The sequence below is a fragment of the Ornithodoros turicata genome, chromosome 3 (genome assembly GCF_037126465.1).
Source record: "Ornithodoros turicata isolate Travis chromosome 3, ASM3712646v1, whole genome shotgun sequence".
Classification (NCBI taxonomy): Eukaryota; Metazoa; Arthropoda; class Arachnida; order Ixodida; family Argasidae; genus Ornithodoros; species Ornithodoros turicata.
Window position 1 is genome coordinate 12366369 of NC_088203.1, and position 20832 is coordinate 12387200.

Sequence of the window (20832 nt, forward strand, 5' to 3'; positions counted from 1 at the left end):
CCATTCCGCATGCTCAAGTGAAATGTGTAGTGTGCCATCCTTCCCATGACTTTTCGGCTTCAATTGATTAATTGATTGAAAACAGAAAAATGTGGAGATGTGACGTTCACGTCAATTCAAAATAGAAGAACACCGCGAAAAGTAACCAAAGAAGCAAAACAAATGCATCCCAATAGCACAAGATATATGACAAAACCTCAATGGCAAGACCAACTCAATGAACGAGTCCAATTAGTGAGATCATAGTTGAAAACTCCGTAGACAAAATACAGTAATACGACCCTCAATGAACACCGGACGATGTTCCCTACCCTTAGGACGGTAGCCGGGGCACACAGAGACTTCAAAGGGTATCGAGTAGGTTTTTCTGCTTCAGGGGGGGGGGGGGGGGGAGTATATTAGTGTATATGTATATATATAGTATACGTTTGTAAGTACTGGCATGGCAACGTTTGACTTACAGACATATGCTATACGTGCAGCCAAAGAGCTCCGGCTATTTTTTCCCTATATATATATATTAGAATATATTATTATTAATATATATATATATATATATATATATATATATATATATATATATTAAATATACATATTATGTTATATTTATTATCACAAAAACAAGCAGGATAGGTCATCCAAACGGGACGTCGGCTTGTTATTCTCCATCGATCGCATGCTCGTCCAAAGGTCAACTCCATGTCTCTCAACGTCCTCAGACAATCTTCGAACGTTGATGATATAGCACGCAGTGCCTAAATAACAGCATCAAATAAAAGTGACGCATTCGCAGCGAGAATATATGGTAAAGAAAGATCAGAAGAATGTAGTTTGTGAATCCCAGCGAGTAACCGAAATTGAAAAAGCTTAATCTTTTTCTGGCGCTATGCAGCCAAGCACGGAAATGCTTTGCAGAATGGGTTTAGAGACGTTGAAGCAAGAATGAAACGTTTGGACCTTTCCAGGCCTCGCTTGGTCTCGGAGATTATTTCAAATCTTACCGTCAAGGTTTAAGAACGACTTTTCCATCGATGATTCAAAGGCTAATCCTTGAAGCCCTCGGGAACGGGCGAAACAAATTAAAGGGAAGTTAGTTGCCGTATTTTTGTTTGGGATGAAGGCAGCAGCAATCTAACCGACAAGTGCAACAACTCTGGAGTCGGATTCAGACTTGTGACAAAGTTTGCATTCAAGAAGCGCGCGCGCGCGGCGTAATGTCGGCTCCCCCATGCGACTTAAAGTGTAGGGACACTTTGATAGAGTGAGTGAGTGAGTGGAAAAGAAAAAAAATTGAGAAAATTGGCACCGCCAACGTGGAAGCTGGCTACTCCATACCACGTAGGCAACTCAACAACAACAACATATATATTGTGATGATGAAGTGGGGAGGTTTTCCACTCTAGGAGTGGAACGCTACCCCATAGCTAGGGGTCTAATATGAGTGGTGACAATGATCAGTGATGACGATGAGAGATGACGGGAATGATCGAAGTGGCGATGACGATGCTGGACGTGATCGTGGTGGTGGGAGTGTCCGAGGGCGCTGCTGGGGTCATAGTGAGTCCTTTAGGCCTGTCGCCTCAAAGAAGTCAACCACGTGACGTAATGCCGCCCTGGAGTCGGCCGCGGTGTCCCAAGGGCCGAGGATGGTCGACAAGTTGAAGGGGCGGCAGCCAAGGGTGGCAAGCTGCGACTGCAGTGTACGCCTCTCGTTGACATAGGTCCGGCAGCGGAGGAGTATGTGCTCAACGTTGGCAAGTACGCCACACTCGTTGCACATAGGGCTAGCCTCACAGCCTAGCTGGTATCGATAGGACGGAGTGAAGGCCACATTCAGACGTAGCCTGTGGATGAGTGACTTCAGAGGACGAGGAAGCTTTGCAGGCAGTCGGTACGACAGCGTTGCGTCTACATTCCCCAAAGAGGACATAGTTGGAATGTCGTGTTGCCACTGTAGGGTAGACCAGGAATCGGACAAATGCCTGAGGAGGGATCTTCTGTCTCCTCTCGAGAGTATAATGGGCATAGAAGGTCGTTGTTGGTGTGCAGCGGCAGCGGCAGCGTCGGCCTCGTGGTTCCCAGTTATTCCGCAATGCCCTGGAACCCACTGAAAGGCAACGTAGTGGGAGCGATCTTGTAGGGACTTCAGGGCGCACAGGATGTCTATCACCACTGAGGCAAGGGAACCGCGGATGCCCATGTTTTTAATGCACAGGAGAGCTGCTTTGGAGTCTGTGTAAATTACCCAGTGCCGCGGTTCACAGTCTTCCGCATATGTCAAAAATAACAAGATAGCATAAAGTTCAGCGGATGTCGATGAGGTACGGTGAGATAGACGACACCCACGTGTAACAGACTGGGATGGAATGGCAAAGGCTGAAGATGAAGTGTCCCTGGTCGACGATCCATCCGTGTATACAGCGGTACTGTTGCGGTATTGAGCCTCGACGAAGCCAAGGGTAAGTTGCCTAAGAATAAAGTCAGGATAGTTCTTTTTGTTGTTCTTGAGACCGGGGATGGAGACAGTGACAGACGGCGATGGCAACGTCCATGGAGGCACTTTGGGTGCCGTCTGGTCGACTATGAATTTGGGGATATGAGGTCTGAATGATGTCACAGCAGCATGAACCGTCGCGTTCCGTCTAGCGTGAAGCTTGCGAATCAGAGTGTGACGGTTATGATGGGCACGTAGACGCAGATAGTGGCGTGCAGTTTCCCGAGTACGGAGAACCTCAATGGGGATGTCCCTGGCCTCAGCCACTACTAGACGGGTTTCAGCGCCACGTGGGACCCCAAGACATACCCGAAGGCTGCGTGCTAGCATGGCTCGAATCCTTTGAATCAGTGTCTGAGGAAGTCCGTGTAGGACGGGAAGGCTGTACATCACTGAGCCACGGACCAGGGCATTGTGCAGCATGAGGAGATCCTTCTCGTCTCGCCCCCATCTCATACCTGCGAAGTGACGAATCACGTTGACCCAGCGTTGGACTTTCTGTTCAATGACGTCTATGTGGCGCTTCCACGACAAATTCCATGATAGAGTCACGCCTAGGAACTTGTGATGCGTCACCTGCTCCAGTGGGCTTCCACCAATATACAGGCGATATCTATGCATGTCTTTGCGCGTGAAGGCTAGAACTGCGCTTTTCTCTACGGATATCTCCATTCCTGCCTGGAGTAAGTAGAGGCGAATGGCATCTAACGTGCGCTGAAGACGCTGACGGAGTGCTGGACGGGAAGTGCCTGTAGTCCAAACACAGATGTCATCGGCATACAGGGACAAGTTGACTTTCCGCTGAATGCAGGTTCCAATGCCCGCCATAACGGCATTAAAGAGGAGCGGACTTAGGACGCTTCCTTGTGGTACCCCCTGAGAGATGGGGAATTGCTCTGTGTCGCCTTGTCTTGTCCGGACGAAAATACCTCGTTGACTGAGGAAATCGGCTATCCAAAGCAACGTTGTACGTGAGAGCGCAGCGCTGTATAGAGCATGTAAGATTGATGGATGGCTAACGGTGTCGTATGCTCTCTTAACATCAAGAAATACCGCCGCCGAGATCTTCCTGCCTCGTCGTGCCTCTTCCACCGACGTGACCAAGTCGAGGACAGAGTCTATCGAACTGCGGTGCCGTCGAAACCCAGCTTGCTCTTGAGGGAAGAAGGCACGGCTTTCGAGCCACCACTCAATTCTACGCAAGACCATTCTTTCCATAACTTTCCCCAAGCAGCTGGTCAGAGTTACCGGGCGAAATGATGCCAATTGGGATGGGTGTTTTCCTGGTTTTAGCAACGGTACCACTTGGCCGACTTTCCACTGCCTAGGAACCTGTCCATGCCTCCACGAGTGATTGCAGATGTTCAGCAGGGCCTGAAGGGAAGTAGGGTCAAGGTTTCGAATCACTGTGTATGTAATGGCGTCCGGGCCTGGAGAAGACTTCTTGCATGCAGCTGAAATGGCTGACGAAAGTTCTGCCACGGAGAAGTCCATATCCAAGGCAGGGACAGCTGCTGGGTTGGCATGCTCGAGAATAGATGTCACATGGGCTGTATGCGTTAGGTACTCCTCGGTGCTGGTTACATTGGCTCCCTTCGTAATGACACGGCAGAATTCCCTGGCCACCTCTTTCTCAGACGTAGATGTTAGGAGCGCAAGAGCTCCAAGTGGGTTCCGAACTGGAGGGTTCTCCTTTAAACTTCTTGCGACTCTCCATATCCGAGCAGGGCTCTCAAAAGGTGATAAGGAGCAACAGAAGTGCCGCCACCGTTGACGGTCAAGGTTTCGGAGTTCTTTCTGGACAAGCCTACTCGCGCGTCTTGCTTCCTGTATATCAGAAAGATCTCCTGTCCGTCGAGCTTTACGTTCAGCGCGCCTTCGGACAGCACGTAGTTGCTCCACACGAGGGTTAGACCCTAAGTGACCGGAACACACGTTGACTGTTTTAGAGGACGAGGCAAGGGCATCGGCAATGACATTCTCTAGCTGATCCACAGAAAGCAAAGGGTGGGCCCTATCTCCACATGCTGTACGAAACGAACGCCAGTCTGTTAATTTCGCCGTTCTACATCCCGCTCTCGTTGAATATCCATCATACGTGATGTATATGGGCACGTGGTCGCTTCCCCTGCCATCAAGGTCCGTGTACCAATGGAGCTTCCTATAGATATCTCTTGAGCAGAAGGAGACGTCCAGAACGTCCGTAGTGAAGGACCTCCGCAAAAACGTGTGTGATCCATCATTCAGGATGCAGAGATCCATGCTCTCGATCAGCTCCATCCATATTTTCCCTCGACGATCAGTTTTGGTGCTCCCCCATGCAGAGTGGTGAGCGTTAATATCACCGACCACTAGATAAGGAGACTCTAAATTGTCCAGCACAGCCTTCAGATCGGTCTTGGACACCTTAGCTGACGGCGGCACGTATAAGTTCACCACAGTGACGACAGTTTTACCCAAGCGAATTCTACACCGGATACAGTCTAGACCAGCCACTTTCGGCGTTGGAAGGGCAGCTGCATTGAAATCGCGTCGAACAAGCAGAACCGTCCTTGAGAAATCTGTATCTTCTTGCGTGACCAACCTATAACCGCTGAGTCTGAAGTCCTTCTCAACATAAGCTTCACTAATAGCCAACATGGGAATTCGATGCCGAAGTAGAAATTCTTTAAGATCTGGCAGCTTGTTGCGCAGACTGCGCGCATTCCACTGCATTAAGACAGCATTCCTATAGATTTGCTCCATGACCGAGGAAAAGGCTGTCAATCTCTAGAAGAGCCTTGACTTCGGGCAACCGCGCAGCCTCAGGGCAACAAGCAACAATGGCCTTCATAGCAGCAAGAACTAAGGGGATGATGACACAGGAGTCATTCGAAGACTGGGGGGAGTGCCATTTCAGCCGTCGAGGCGCTGCTGGCAGAGTCTCGTCGGTCTTCCTTGGACCTCGCACTGCGGCCGCGAAAGTTGCACGGAGAGGAGTGGTAGCATTAGGGATGTCATGCTGGCTATCTAGGAGCGGCACATGCCTACTCGGTTGAGGCTTAAATGCTTGTGGTTTGGGGGTTTTGACTGTTGGTTTTGAGACCTGCTGAGGTGCCCTTTGGGACCTCGCAGTAGTTTGTGGTCGACCATCACTTTTGACCGCCTGGAGACCTAAAGTTGAACCTCCGTCCGTTTGTGCACTACGTCGTGCCTTCCTGATCCCAGGGGAAGGGGAAGGGGTGTTGGTCAAAACACGAGCCTGAAAGCGTCTTGTAGCTGCCCTCTTCCGGGGACATAAAGAATGCGATGCAGCATGCGGTCCCTCGCAGTTTGCACATTTCGGTTGGCGCCGCGCTGTACATTCCTTGAGCGTGTGCGGCTGAGAGCAGAACTTGCACCGTAGTGGCCATCGACAGCTTCGAGCAAGATGACCGAACCTCTGGCAGTGATAGCATTGCACTGGACCTTCCACATACTCATGCACCTTATGCGTTGAGAAGCCAAACTTAACTTCCTCAGGTATCCTTCTGTTGGACTTGAAGGTCAATATGACATTTCGAAGGGGGATGTACTGGTCCGACCCATCTTCATGAGAGACATGCCGCACTTGACGCCGAGCGGCTATGACGCCATCCTCTCCCAAATACGAGGTGAGTTCCTCGTCGGTATACTCCAGTGGGACGTCATAGATTTTCCCCATGTTATTAACGTATGAGGAGGGGATGGTGACAGTAACTGCCACCCCAACTAGGCAACTGGCAACTCAGAAAGCATAGCATAGTCACACAAAGTCAGAACAGTAAAAAAAAAAAAAAAAAAAACTTTGATAGATGTGGCTCATAACATAATGCGCGTCAGTGCATTGTACTGTGCACTACTGCGTACTGTACACTCTTAGAAATGAGGAGGGGGTGAGGGTAATGGCAGGATCGGCCCGCCGTTGTTTGCCACACAGAAGTGGGCGCCGTCACGACTATTGTGAAAAAAAAAAAAAAAAAAATAAGAAAGCAACAAGGACTGACGGATGGAGGATGAAAGGTGGAGATGCGTAGGGGGTGCATGAGTTCGTCGGGGAGAGCAAAGTATTAGATGGGTCGTTGAGCAAGACCTGCCTTCTGCCTGCCTTAGGAATGAACTGCACCGCATAACACGCTCCTAGCCAACCATAAGCTCGAATGATATCGTTATCTGCCCCGATTGGTTGAGGCGTACGCCTTTTTTGTGACAATTATGAACAGCATAAGTGTCGCAAAAAAGGCGTCCGTTTCCCGTTTTCAACAAATCGGGGCAGATAAGGATATATCATTCGAGGTGATGATTGGCTAGGAGCGTGTTATGCGGTGCAGTTCATTTCGAGACTGGGAGGTACCCGGGTTCGATTCCCGGTGCCGGCTGTGCTCTCTGGGGTTTTTCCTGGGTTTTCCTCAGACGCTTTCAGACAGATGCCGGCACAATTCCTTTAGAAGTCGGCCCAGGACGCACATTGCCCCAGGGCCTTAGTCGTGACATTGGACACCTCAGGGAGGCCAAAAACAGCGAGCCCTATCACCAGCACCACCACCACCCACCACCATAATTTTTAAGAGTGCAGTACTGTACACTGTGCCTGTGAGTTGTAGGTTATGCGCATTTAGTAGACGACAGCATCTGCGTGTTTCCCTGTCGTCTGCTATAGAATACCTTGTGGCTCCGCCGCAGTAGATTTTCCACGGTCAGCGGTTCACGTAAAGCCATCACGCTGAGCGCTCGCACATACCGGGCGGCAGGAAGCTATGACGTGAAAGCTATAACGTCACGTATTGCTTGAGTGTTGGTGAGCCTTAAATATGTTCGTGTGTTTCTTAACTCTGTTCAGCCACTGCAATTTACGAAAGCTAGGAAGTTTTTCGTATCTTCCGCTGGAGTATTCCGCGGAATATCGCTCACGCGATACGAGGAATATCTCGTTGTTTGTGAGATATACAAAACCTTGAACAAACTTCCGCATTCAACCCTTACGTCAGAGGAGCATGAGCCTCGTCCAGTGCCCATTGGTTCTTGAAAGCACATGACCTCGTCTGTGGCTGCATCACTGGCGGAAATGCATGTCATGATGTCAGAGCCGCATGAGTTTCGATATTCGCCGGTGCCGATTCGTAGAACTTCTAATAAGTGTTGAGCGACTGTAGAACTTCTAGAGCACGGAAACTGAAAATATTGAACGTTACATTCCTAAGATTGCTGGAATGCTTTCTTTTCAACGACACCCTGAATACGAACGTTGGAATGTATTGTACTGCGCCAAACCTTTATTCGGCATACTCATGGTGCGCACCTACACAACTATCTGGAAGCATTGCTTCCCAGAAAGACCAATTGATCTTTCGTTATCGTATCATTTATGTTTTCCATACTCTCGTCACGGCATTGAAAATACTGGCTATAAAATTAAATTAGAAATGATCGGCGGCGAATTTAATCGAAATATTTTCCACGATGACTCAAAGTATCAAACGACAGCATGCGACAGCAATCACTTAGCGTTGCATTGAGACAGCAACGCGATGCCGTAGCAATCTAAATAGCAGACGATTAATAGCAGACGATGTTAGCAGACGACGTGTAAATAGTTAACGTTGTTTCCCGCGAAAGGCAGTCTGCATGGCGCTCGTTTTGTACCGCGGCTGGCCCCGTTACATCATTTGTTCTAATTCTGCTCCGGTTTAACACGGATAATCGTGAGAAATGGGCAACCACACGTCGGAAAGCTTTGCGTGATGAATATCGTTTCTTTTTTACAGACCTTCGGAACCTGAAGGGGGCATGTGTTATCGCCTGCGCCCACTAGATGAATGCTGCCTCTGAAACGAGAATGCTCCCGCAAAAGTCAGGTAAGCTGTGCCCCGAAAAAGCTGTCTTAATGATGTATTGCGTGTGTAAATTATGCACGGAAATGCGGTTGTGTCACCTCTGATTCTATATACGGAGAGCTCGCAGTTTCTCAGCTCTCATCAGGGCGTCTAAGAAAGCTCGCACCAAGATAGCCGGAACTCCACAAAGGCTGTGACATAGAAAAGGGAGTTTTCGGTACGTTACACGTGAGCTATACAATAGACCTCTCCCTGTTTGTACGCAAATGGCGTCATAGTGTCCGAGAGCGACACCAATTTGGTAGAGTCGAACTACGCTCGGAGCTAGGCGAACATGGTCGCGCCCGAAAGCCACTGTCTTGAGGGGATTGCGATGGTTCCTGAAAGGGACGCAACCATCGTTCCTACTTTTCTTTCAATAGGAGGCAGCGAACAAGTGCCCATTCGTGGAACCCAGCCCTCCCCTTCCGATTTGTTTCGGTTTCAGACTGTCTACCAACGTCATGATGACGTTTCTCGGGTAGAGTTCTATTCTAAAGCAACTTTTGAAAGGACTGTTGAAGTACATCAGGCGCCCAGTTCTGGTATATTCCTCCGCAATTCATACAGAAGTAGTGTTAGCTTGAGCTCCGCAAACATGAAACTTACCTAAGCTTTAGCGCATTTAACAAAAAAGTACAACTGGGAAGCTGTAGCTTCAAAAATGCCACAAAATTCACGGAAAATTATACTTGAAGTAATAAACTAAAAGTCCTGACTTAGTTGAACAAAATAGGGACCGAAAAACGTAAAAAGACAAATGAACACACTACAGTCCTACACAATGACAAATTTCGCACAAGGCACGCGTTTATATAGCTGCATATCACGTGATAAAAACCAGGTTAGCCAACCATGCATGGCACAAACAACACGCTGGATCCATACTATATCGTGCTACTTCTGCGAGCAGTTCCACATATTCCATACATGTCCTGGTCCCCATGTTTGTGCAGCCAGTTTTTTCCATATTTTTTTTATAATCAATCAATCAAACCACATACTCCGGAACCAGGAACGACGACGACCCGATACATGACATGCAATCGAGGAACACCAAGTGAATTATTAGCGTCCTCATTGTTTGAATTAATTTGTTCAATTTGGAGGAGATACTGAAACTTCGGCCATAACGTCCAACACAGGTGTAAATGACTTTCACGACAAGAGCCGAAGCATGAGTTTTCTTTTCTTTCCAAACAAACTAGCTTGTGAGGTCTCCTCAACCGCTTTTGTTTCCTCCTCGACGTGTTTGATAGGGACAAATTAAAATACTGGTCATTTCAAGGACGGAAGACGACAACGTTAACGGGAACGTCAAAATATGCTCCATATTTATATAGGCAACGTACTCCCGGCAATATGTACATACTTGCAGACGAAGAAAATTTCCCCGTAAGTCATTCCTGACACATGTGTCTATAGAGTGAATGTGCTCTCCTTTCCTTTGCGGTTTCGCCGACCATTCAGTTAATTTAGCATAGTTCCCCCGCATGAATACAACTTTCGGTCCTTCCAAAGGAAATCCATCAAAGCAACCTCCTTCCTATATGAAAGAGTCTCCTTCTGAATGGGCACCAGCGCGGGAGATAGATTGAACGTCCTGACACCATCTGGATTCCATCGATACATGCCTTATTTTTCACGTCCCTATACTCCGTTTCCTCCTTTCTTCTTTCGCTGAGTTCTTCCGCCTTGGTTGAAATGTGGAGGAAGCGGTCGACAAATTCGGGACGTTTCCTTTTTTTTTTTTCCTGTTAATTTATGTCTGTTCTTTCCTCTTCTAATTAGAAGAACTGGAGTAGCCATCCTTCCTCATGAGTGTCACTTCGATCGTGTCTCATATCTCGGGTTGAATTGTGAGAAGAACAAAATCATATCGTCCCGTAATTGTTGTCATCGTTCGACGTCGATTAATGGAGAACATCCATGCTGGCTGTTCGGCGAAAAGCTTGGCGTAATTTCAGGAAGCATTAGCGCATCACTTGTATGCATTGATACATTGTATACATCGCGATTGTATACATTGTCTCTATTTCTCTCTCCATCTCTCCGTCTCTGTAAATTATAAGAAGAGGCAGAAGAAGAAGAAGAAGGGAAATAGGAGTATTGGCAGCAAAAGTATTGTGTCGCAAGACATCATTCTTCTGCAACGTAGTATTGCAATAGGACTTGCTATCAAACATATAGCATTACTAGCGTATGCATTGCTCTTCTCTTCTGATGCGCAGAAGTTACGTTGCTTCCAACTTCTACTTCTTCCAGATGCTCCCCAGTGTAACATAACCCTTTAAATGGGTTCTGTCCCAACGCGTGAAGTTATACTCTATGAAGCAAACCCGGAAGCTAAGGAGGAGCTGCAACAACGTTATGTGTCCCAAGTGTTCATCTCTGCGGGGGCCACGCGCCACTTTCTCTAAGGACAGGGCTATTTTTGCTATCCAGTCGTACCCCGCTATATCACGTACGGCACTCTTGTAGCATCCTGCCGTCTCGAGATATTGATACCTAGATTAGATTAGAGTTAGAAAAGAAAAATGTGGAGATTGTGGCTCCTACAAAACACAGGAGCCGGCTACTTCAAAACACTTAAAAATAAAAATTAGCACGTCCAATACGTTAGAGGCGCTGCAATGTCCACAAGGAATGCGATTAAAGCAGCTGCCGCACGATGTCTAAGATCCCACGGCCATTCTCCGAGGAGCTTCATTAAGTCTAGAGGACGGAGGTCCAGTCTTTCCAAAGCGGCTCTAAGGTCAGTACGTTGGACTACTGTATCTGGAGCAGTTCATTAATATGTGTTCAACGTTCGCCACTTCGGTACACAGTTCGGCGAGATGATACCTCTTGTGGCACACCCATAGGGATGTCGTTAATAAAGTTCAGGAGTATGGCACACACGCTGCGGTGGCGAGAACTACCCAAAGATTAGTGCTGGTGGTCAGCATCACGTGACCTCTGCGACCACAGGAGTCAGCACGCCAGCATTACGCGAACCGACAGCCCCTACTGAGACCAGAAGGCACATCACACAAGACACTCACCCTATGTCACTCAACAGCACCTTGTGCATACCGGAGGCCATCGACAGGAGAGGACACAAAAGGACACACATAGAAATGTTGAAGGTGCACTCAGCAGGCAAAGGAAACTGCTACCGTTAACTGCATTTAGACAACTTCCGGAGCCAATGCATAAGGGATGACAGGCCTCTGGAACACAAGCTCGAAGCAACTTCACTCGGCCTAGCCGGCATCGCCCAGAACGAAGTGCGATGTATTATACATCACGGGTAATGACAGAGCGGCAAATAAGCAATGTCGAGCATACTTCAAAAGTGCCCCAGCGCAACTTCCTTACTTTGGCGCAACGTTTGCTATTACAATACAATTATTGGTATATATATACATATAATGACGGTCTGGCTGGGGGGAACAATCAGGATGAGGAGCTCTTCAACTCAGGCGCGTCCAACTGATGCCCATTTATTTCACCAAAGGTGATGCGGGGCGAATACTGAACGAGCTCAAGCAAGAAATGTGCGGCACCTCCTGCGGCTAACAAGATCTGCTCGGGATTCGCTTCTGTACAAGGTCGCTCCAGAGTTAGGGCTAGTTCTCACTTTGCGACGCCCGACGCGATGTCGCGAACGGGCGGCGGAAGTAGAGACGCATTTCCGCCGCCCCGCCAAGGCGCATGATTTTTATGTTCCCACCACAGTGTCATTGCGTCGCCCAAAGCACACGACAACTCAAGAGGCGTGGCCTTTCTCTGTCACCTTATTGGTCGACAGTGTATCGTTCTCGCCACCTCTCGCCGACGTCGTGAAAGAGACCGGCATGGCAATTTTTTTGGCTCGACGTTTCTCCTCTCCCAACTCCGGAAATGCACGTCTATTTCCGCCGCCCGCTCGCGACGTCGCGTCGTGAGAACTGACCCTTACGCTTTCGAGTACCACCTTCCTTCACGCGACAAACGACGACTGTCCGACACATGCTACGGCTCAATGTACCGTGCAGCGCACGCCTTCTCCTCGAACAGGGCAAGCGTGACTCTCCGAAATGCAGTGAGTGTGGCGTTGTAGAGGACGTAGAACACATCTTTCTCAGGTGTCGGACATACGTTGATTCTCGAAGGGTTTTAGAGGCCAGCCTGTCTCATGTGGACTCCCGCGCCTTCGACACCTCAGTCTTCGACACCTCACCGGTCCTCAGTCGTCCGACAAGGCGCTGAGGACACTTGAAGATTTTCTACGTACAACCGCTTATGGACATTCTATGACTTTCTGAATGTGTGCTGCGTGCGCCTCCAGCGATTGCGGCATTTTACGCTCACTTAGTTGAAACTTTTTGAACTCGTTCATCCCTTTGCATTTTTTGTGTGTAAGAGTCCTGTAGTAGCCAGTTTGACTTCGTCGTTATCACATCACCATCACCAGGAGCCGAACTCTCGACGTAACGTAATCGAAGACGCCTTTTCCTTCAGGTGCTCGAACCAATGACGGCGGTAACACGCGACTCACGAATGCATGTGCCAGGAGTGGCGCAGCAGCAGGAAAGTCTGAACAAGATAGTGACTGCAGTAGGAGACGAGGTCATGCACATTTCGTCCGGAGACATTTTATCCTATACAACCGCACAAAGCCTCGACATGATGAACGAATGGAGTCGGCTACTACTCATGCAGTTACTACGTAGTGACATTTGTCCCTTCACTTTCCCGGCTTGCAGTTTGACGACCTTGTACGGTTCGTCCAGTTCATGAACACAACGTCACTTGCCCTTTAATCCACAACCTCGATCCTATACCGATGAGAATATGATGCAGTGATTCTACCCATATAAAGAAAATGCTCTTATTTAAGTGAAAGTCATTAACGAGTTCGGGGTTCTGAGATATTGCTCCCGTGGGGTTCTATACACCGTCATGTGTGAAACTTTGACCTATGTAGCAGATAAAAGTGACATACATTTAGCATCTAAGCGCTAACTTTGTGAGAATATATTTAATATACGTACACATACGCATAATGTGTGAACCTATTACCAACAGCAAGGCATCATTAGATATATTGTCGTCATCTGGCCCCAGCATAATAAGCGATTTGCACACCCATGACACTTCAGAAATTCAATCAACTCTTAGCCCCTACACTCTTAAAAATGAACTTCACCGCATAGCACGCTCCTAGCCAACCATAATCTCGAGTGATATCGTTATCTGCCCTGATTTGTTGAAAACGGGAGGTGTACGCCTTTTTTGTGACAATTATGAACAGCATAAGTGTCACAAAAAAGCCGTACGCCTCCCATTTTCAACAAATCAGGGCAGATAACGATATCATTCGAGGTTATGGTTGGCTAGGAGCGTGCTATGCGGTGAAGTTCATTTTTAAAAGTGTAGTTAAACATCACGTTTCATTTGGGTCCCTGGGGCCCTATCCTCGTCAAATGGACCTCGATTACGTTACATCACAAGCTGTAGGGCAGGGCTGCCACGAAATACTCCGCCCTTAGATCCCGCCCGTTCCAATTGAAATTTATACCTAGTTTTTTCCCAGCCTCTCGACCCTAATCTCGGACCGTGACCCTACGTCATTTTGACGTAACAATGACGTAAAAGATTCGTTTCAAAGCTGAAAAGTAATGTAGCGAAAGAGGGTCGATTACTTTGAGCGGCGACGGGTTTAGTGATGGGTCCGCATGTGCATTTCTGTTTATTGGGTTGTATAAAGTCTGTATGTGCTCGTCACAACAAAAAATTGACATCTTTCTTCGTTTTTGTTTTATAAAGATAGAAAAGCACCGCTGCACAACCCGCTTCACCGCGTAACACAGTTCGTTTGTGCGGATCGCCGCCTCGTATGCGTGAGAGTGGAGCGCTTTTCGAAGCGTCGTCAGAGGCACCATACAATCAGTGTTCTTGTAATATAGCGGTGTGCACACAAAAACTCATAGTTCAGTTTGTTAAGTAACTATCAACACTCATTTGGCTCTGCATTTGCGGTACCATTACCGCCCGCACAGCTCACGAGCAACAGAAGCATAAACCACTTATCATTTCGCATATCGAGCACACGAACACACAGAGAAATATATAAAAAAGCTCATAAATAAAGCTCAAGATTTAAAGCACGAACCGATTTCTTCCAAACGCGTTTACGACTTGCGCCACACTGTCCGTTCGACCCTTTGCCTTTGCATGATCCTTTGCGGTTTTATCGCTTTGTTGCCTGCCATCAGCGCCATCTCACGGGCACATACCGCATTATAAATGCCAAGTACCATCACGGTGTCACGCAAAGATCGCCGTCTTGCACACCTGTAGGTCATGACAAATGACAAATAGCAAAAAAGGAAGTTACGAGCGTTCTTTTCCACGCATTTTCCACGAAATTCAGTGTTACGCCGGTAGAGGCTTTCGTTTCCGACACCAAAAAACCGAAGCTACAAGGCACGGTTTGCAGATCACAGGTGTGGCATTCGGATTCTCAGGAAGAAACACCGATAAGGCGGGTCGCTTTCCAAGATAACACGTTAGGCTATTGGTTGATAAAAGGTGTCAACCGCTTTTAATATTCACGCCTTTTTCGACTGTGCACCAATCACAGAAGAGATTTAAAGTAATCGAGGTCGATTACTTTGACCAGGATAGGGCCCCTGGCCACATAGGTCTGTATGGAAATACCCGAGCAGACGCAGTAGCGAGACGCGCTGGGTCTGATGGCACTTCGGCCCTGGCACCTCTGCCGCTTACATCCTCCACATGCTGTCTGTACATATTCGCCGTCGGTGTGCCGCATGTGCTCGGCAGTTCCGGGCCGAAACTACGACTTACAACCCATTCCTATACGGTCTATCGACCCACTGATAGAGTTTGTCGACACTTGCCACCGCAGTCGTAAAGAAGAATCCCTTCTCCAGCACCTACGACTCAATGTTGCCCGTACGCGCCCTCACTTCTCTTCAAAATGGGTCGGCTAAATCCACCAAACTCCAATATCTGTGGCGTGGAAGTTGACATCCCACACCAACTCCTGCATTGTCAGCAGTGGCTTCACCATAGGAACACCCTCCGTTGCCGTCTGCTCCAGATTGGCTGTAACGACTTTTCGTTGGCCGCTGTCCTTGGCCCCGTCCTGCACCCTAACCAGTGGGCTGTCACTGCCGCTCTCCTCGGTTTTCTCCGAGTCTCAGGACTCGTGAATTGCATGTGACGTTGTTCCTTTTTTTTGGAATAGCAAGCCGGTTTTTTTTCCTGGCTAACCTTTCTTTTTTTCTTCTTAATAAACATATACCCCAATTACGAAATGATAAATACACATTTTATGTGCGCACAAAACTAAAGGAATTCCATCACTTTCGTCATAAGCACTATACACACATATAAATGTGAAATTTACCAGGTGCTAAATAATAAATAGTAGATTTCGTAATAGTAACTTTGCGTAAAAATGATAGATGTCTCGGCCATTTCGTACGCGCCATTTTTAAGCGCCCCTGGACCTTCATGCTCACAGCCCGGGAGACACACGCCAAATCAACGTCGCTCAGCACTTCGTACAACACTTCGTACGCCCAAACCCCTCTTTGGAGAACGCTTTGTGTGACCATTCGGGAAGATTTAACCTACACTCTCCTCTAATAGCATCGACAGGACATCCACGAATAAGGGCCGCATTGAAAAGAGACCATGAATGAACCTCCGACAGATCTCTCCCTTTTCTCCGGCGAAAGAAATCTCCTCAACAGACTTTGGCACCCATGGGAAATAGATTGCCTGCTTCCGACGGTACCTTGCTCGTCCCAACTCTCTCTCTACTTTTCGCATCCCTTATTTTGCCTCGCCATCATTTTCCCGAGGCGTTCAAAGGGAAGAGGAAGTAACGTACCTACTTCCGGTGTGAAAGCCGTGGCGGCGCCACGAGTCCTTCCGGTTTGCTGTGTATGCGCTGCTCGGCGGAAGTACGGGACAGTGAGTACCATACTCTTCCCGGCTTCCTCTGCGTCAAAGGCGGCTTCATTCAACAGATCTTTTATGGGTTGTATAATTTGTGGCCTCTCTTAACAACACGCGCTAAACTGTGTTACAACGTTCCGCGGACTTTTCTTTCTATTTAGCACATTAGAATATGTTAATTAGTAGAAGGAAGTTTGTGCGCATAATGCCTACAGTTCATTGTGTGTTTAACGCCTACGGTTCGGGGGAATTAGCGTCATAAAATATGGTAATGACCAGGAAAGACAGCTCCTTCTACGTATATACGAGGCTCTTTTGCACTCGTGGCACCTCTTTTATTATTTATGTGGGCATTTTGTAGGCGAATGTGTTTCTACAGTATACTAGGCATAGTAAACGCCCATGATCTTAATCAGCGCTATACAAAACACTGACTCACTGTAAGACTCGTCGAGATACGTACAAGCGAACTGCACAACGAAGCACTGCTATCACTCTTAAGACGGTTACTTCTAATAGAGGTAAAAATCTATATGCGTTTTTGCCTCTGAAAGTAAAATGTATAGGGTAACATCTAACTAGCGAGCATTGACACGGCATTGCACAACGTCGCGTAATACCGGGATGTGTTTGGCTGTCAAGATCGAAAGTATGCCGAAAATACACTGAGGTTAATGTTCACATCTGCTCTTTCTCTGCGCTGTGTACGCGGTAATATTTGTGCACTGAGGTTTATGAAATAGGGTGTGACTATTTCGTCTCGCGGCAGAAACCTGATAATATTCCGCTGACACAGTGCACACAGAACCGTCATAAGTGTTGTCTGTTTGCGAGTATAGCAATTTGCTTGCGACTTACATAGAGCATATTATGATCCTGCGGGTGATCATAACGCTGCCTGTAATCTCTGGCCACCAGAGAGTTATATATTCCAACCGATAACAGCGCATGAAAAAAAGTCTGAAACTCTAAGCGAGACGAACGACAAGTAATACGATACATTTTACAAGGATGATCAATTCTAAAAGATATGTAATGAGACGGTCTACGAGCCATCTCCAGAAATAAGGATTATAATCGAACATGTGAAAGAGGCATAGACGAAAAAAGTTTCTGTGAAGTGAGCGAACTGGTAAGCCGCGTGGTAACTCCCGGAGGTTAACTATATTTACACGCTTAGGGTAACTGAATACATTACAGGCGTATTCAAGTTTTGGCCCTATAAATGTTGAATATGCAGGAAGTTTGAATTAGAGAGTGCTAATTTGGAGGTTGCGACGGAGATAAAGAAGCTCGCGGTCGACACCGCTTACAATGGTGTAAATCTGCTTAGATTAGGGAAGTTGAGAGGAGAGATAAAGGATAAAATACTTTTACGGATTAGGCAGGGAGACGGGAGAAGAACGATACGATATCAACGATGATTTGGAAGGAGAAAATAGGAAATAAGATTTAGCAGCGGTGATTGAGCGAAAGAGGTCAAGTATTGAGCACCAGTAATTGATAAAAGTAAGGTCGTCGTGAAGGGCTACTTGGTACAAAAAAAAGATCTTGTAGGGCGGTATAGATAACACAGTCGTCAGCAAAGGAGCCTAATATCGGAAGTGATAGGATTAGGAAGGTCGTTAATAAAAATAAGAAGGAGTAGAGGTCCACGGACAGAGTCCTGCGGAAGAAACTGGAAGGGACGAATCCAGTGAAAGACATCATGGTGAAGGTTAAGCAGGAATAGTTTTTGGGTGAGAGAGGAATGTAAAGCAGAGTCGAACGCTTTGGTTGAAACCAAGAAAAACTGCATCTGTTTGAATCCGAATTTAGTTAACTAATTTAATTTTTCAAGAAATTTAGGGCGGCTCTCATCGTTGGAGACGGCGTAAAGTTCGCTTTTGCGACTTTTCATTAATGAATTTACGTACTTAGAAATTAAATTAACTACATTATTTAATTAATATAACGCTATTCCGTGTAGCACGTGGTTGCATGAAATCTTTTATGTGTGAGCCGTATAACAAACAGGAATGGCGTAAGTTCTACGACCATAAACTATATATACACGTCAATAAATTAGGACAACTGTGTTACTACACGAATACCTCTTACACATGCTTTATCTTGCTATGCCTGCCCATATTCTGCCAACGAGAAGCAAATCTCAGCCTCTGACCAGCAGCGCAATGCCAGCGGCCCAGGGTTCATGACTAGGCATGTCATGGCACACTTTGTCGGTTCATCAGAGCAAAACATGTGTGCGACTTGCAGAAGAGCACCGCTACTTTCATTTTACGACTTAGGTAGGGCGTTTTATTTAAATTTTCATAGTAGCGCGCTTGCTTGTCTATATTATTCCATCTGCCATGCACTTATGTGCACCTTCACAATGTACAAATATAACTTACGCACCCTTGCCATCCGCCAACACAGTTCGAGGCTTCGTCATGCGGTACAGAACTACGGTGGTGGAGAAACTATACAAAACACTACATTTTCTTGAGACAGCGTCTCTACAGCGAACGCTTCTTGCAGAAGACCGGGAAAGCAGACTCCCTGAAGTGCTGTGGCGGCCGTGGAGGACACATAATGATGTCATGTGAACACTATACAGGGTAGCTCGTCGCATTTTGCCACTCAGAGCTGGCAACACTGGACAGTCTTCCTTACAGTGTCATTGAAGTATACTTGTGCCGTTGCACCCAACGTCGCAGGCAGCATGAACGTCTTCGTGGTGATATATTTCCACGACATGGAATCTTACAAAAGGTTTTGACACATGGTGTCAGTACAGAACAGTGGACCATTGCGGCGACCCGTAGAGACCTTGCACACTCCCCCCACGCCATAGTCAGGATTTATGTGTTGTTGTTGTTGTACACTCATTTACTACTTTAATAATTTCCTAATTCGCTTTCACCCGTACGTTCTTCACGCTGTCATCACTGCTGGTGGCTCGTGCTATTAACTCTATTTTCTCCACTTTTTTTCTTTTTCATAATCAATCAATCAATCGTGCTACTATTAAGTGTCCTTTACTAGTATACTATGTATATAGCCCGATGCGCTCGAAGCCCACCCATAATCCCGAATGACATCCACATCCTTCATTCCCCTGATCTGTTGGAAACGGGAGGTGTATACGCTGTTTTATGACACTTTTATGCAGTTATGTTGACTGTCACAAAAAGGCGTACGCCTCGCCCGCTTCTACAACTCGGGAGTGGTAAAGGTATCATTCCGTGCAGTGATTGACGTTCATCGCGAAATCCTGTTCTCCCTTGTGGAACCACAATCTGATTCAAATCCAATCCAGGTGCGAGACATAGAAGTACATTGTCGAAAGTTCTGCTCTCTGCAGTAAAGAAGAAAAAAAAAAGATAAGCGAGGTAAAGCAATCAAGTAAAAACCTTCCACCACCGAGTGTTTATCGAACTCCCTAGCGCTCTTTCCTCAGTCTTCGTACAAATCCTCCACCCCATCTCTACGTATTCACAATTTCCCGTCTCTGTTCGCTTCACAGTGGAGGGATCTCATCGACATCCTTCACCTGCGCCCTGAAAAATCGATATTTCTGACAAGGTCTCGTCCCTCGTCCTATAAAGCCTGCATGCACACGTGTATACGGTAGAAAGTATATACGTTGGCGATGTCAAGGGAAAAAGAGTGAGGAAATGTCGAAAACATAACGAAATAGATAGACAGGAAAGAAGAAAACCGACGAAGATGGTTCCCTCTTTTGGTTTTGGTTCGTCAGCTTTAAATAAAGTTAGCGAACCTCGCAACTGTCGCATGCGAATTTGCCTGTTGTGTTTTTCGATGTCATTTTGGCACGCGTGTACGTCTCACAGGGTTGACATCTCGCTTGCTTGAATATGAAAAACAGTATTTATATATATGTATAAAGTATATATATGCGTGTGTGTGTGTGTCCGCGCGCGCGCGCGTGCAAAATGGAAAGTGCACCTGGTAAGGTAAAAAATAAAAAAAAAGGAAAAGGGAGGAAAATGAAGCAGATTATGAGCCAGATCGAACCTCGGTTGGAGCTGGAATGCATTTCTTCCGATGAAGTTAAGATGTGTCGCATACGGCGGAAATTTCTGAATACAAAATGGCAGTGGTGCAGCCGTAAGGAGAAGTGCGGTGTTATCTTTAAAGGGTGAAGAGTTGTTCTGTAGGAAAGTTGGGGAACGTACTCTCCGTTCTTAGTCGGTTGAAAGCACATTTTGGTAAATGAATGTCACCTACATTACAATTCACTGAAGGAAACATGGGAATGAACATGGCGCAGGCGTACATTGAAAACGTAAATGGCATCTATAACTGCCCAGCTTATGCAATATTCAGCGTACGGAATAGAATCACCCTGCGAAGACATTTTCGAAAGTCATCATCACGTTAATTTGGCTCTCAGATAGAGAAATCTCGCTGAAGCAAGATGGCCGCCACTGGTCCATGTGTCGCTAATTACACTTCCTCGTGGCCGAATTTCATCCCCTCTTATTTTCTCACAAACACCCG

General features: G+C 47.0%; 1 protein-coding gene across 1 annotated transcript in view; it reads left to right on the forward strand.

Moving 5' to 3' along the window:
• LOC135388097 (suppressor of lurcher protein 1-like) overlaps positions 1-20832 on the forward strand; it is a 120024-nt gene that overhangs the window by 19514 nt on the left and 79678 nt on the right. Inside the window, exon 3 of the mRNA XM_064617418.1 lies at positions 8257-8346. Coding sequence (XP_064473488.1) covers positions 8308-8346 — 39 coding nt within the window. The 5' untranslated portion in view covers positions 8257-8307. The remainder of the gene's footprint in view (positions 1-8256; positions 8347-20832) is intronic.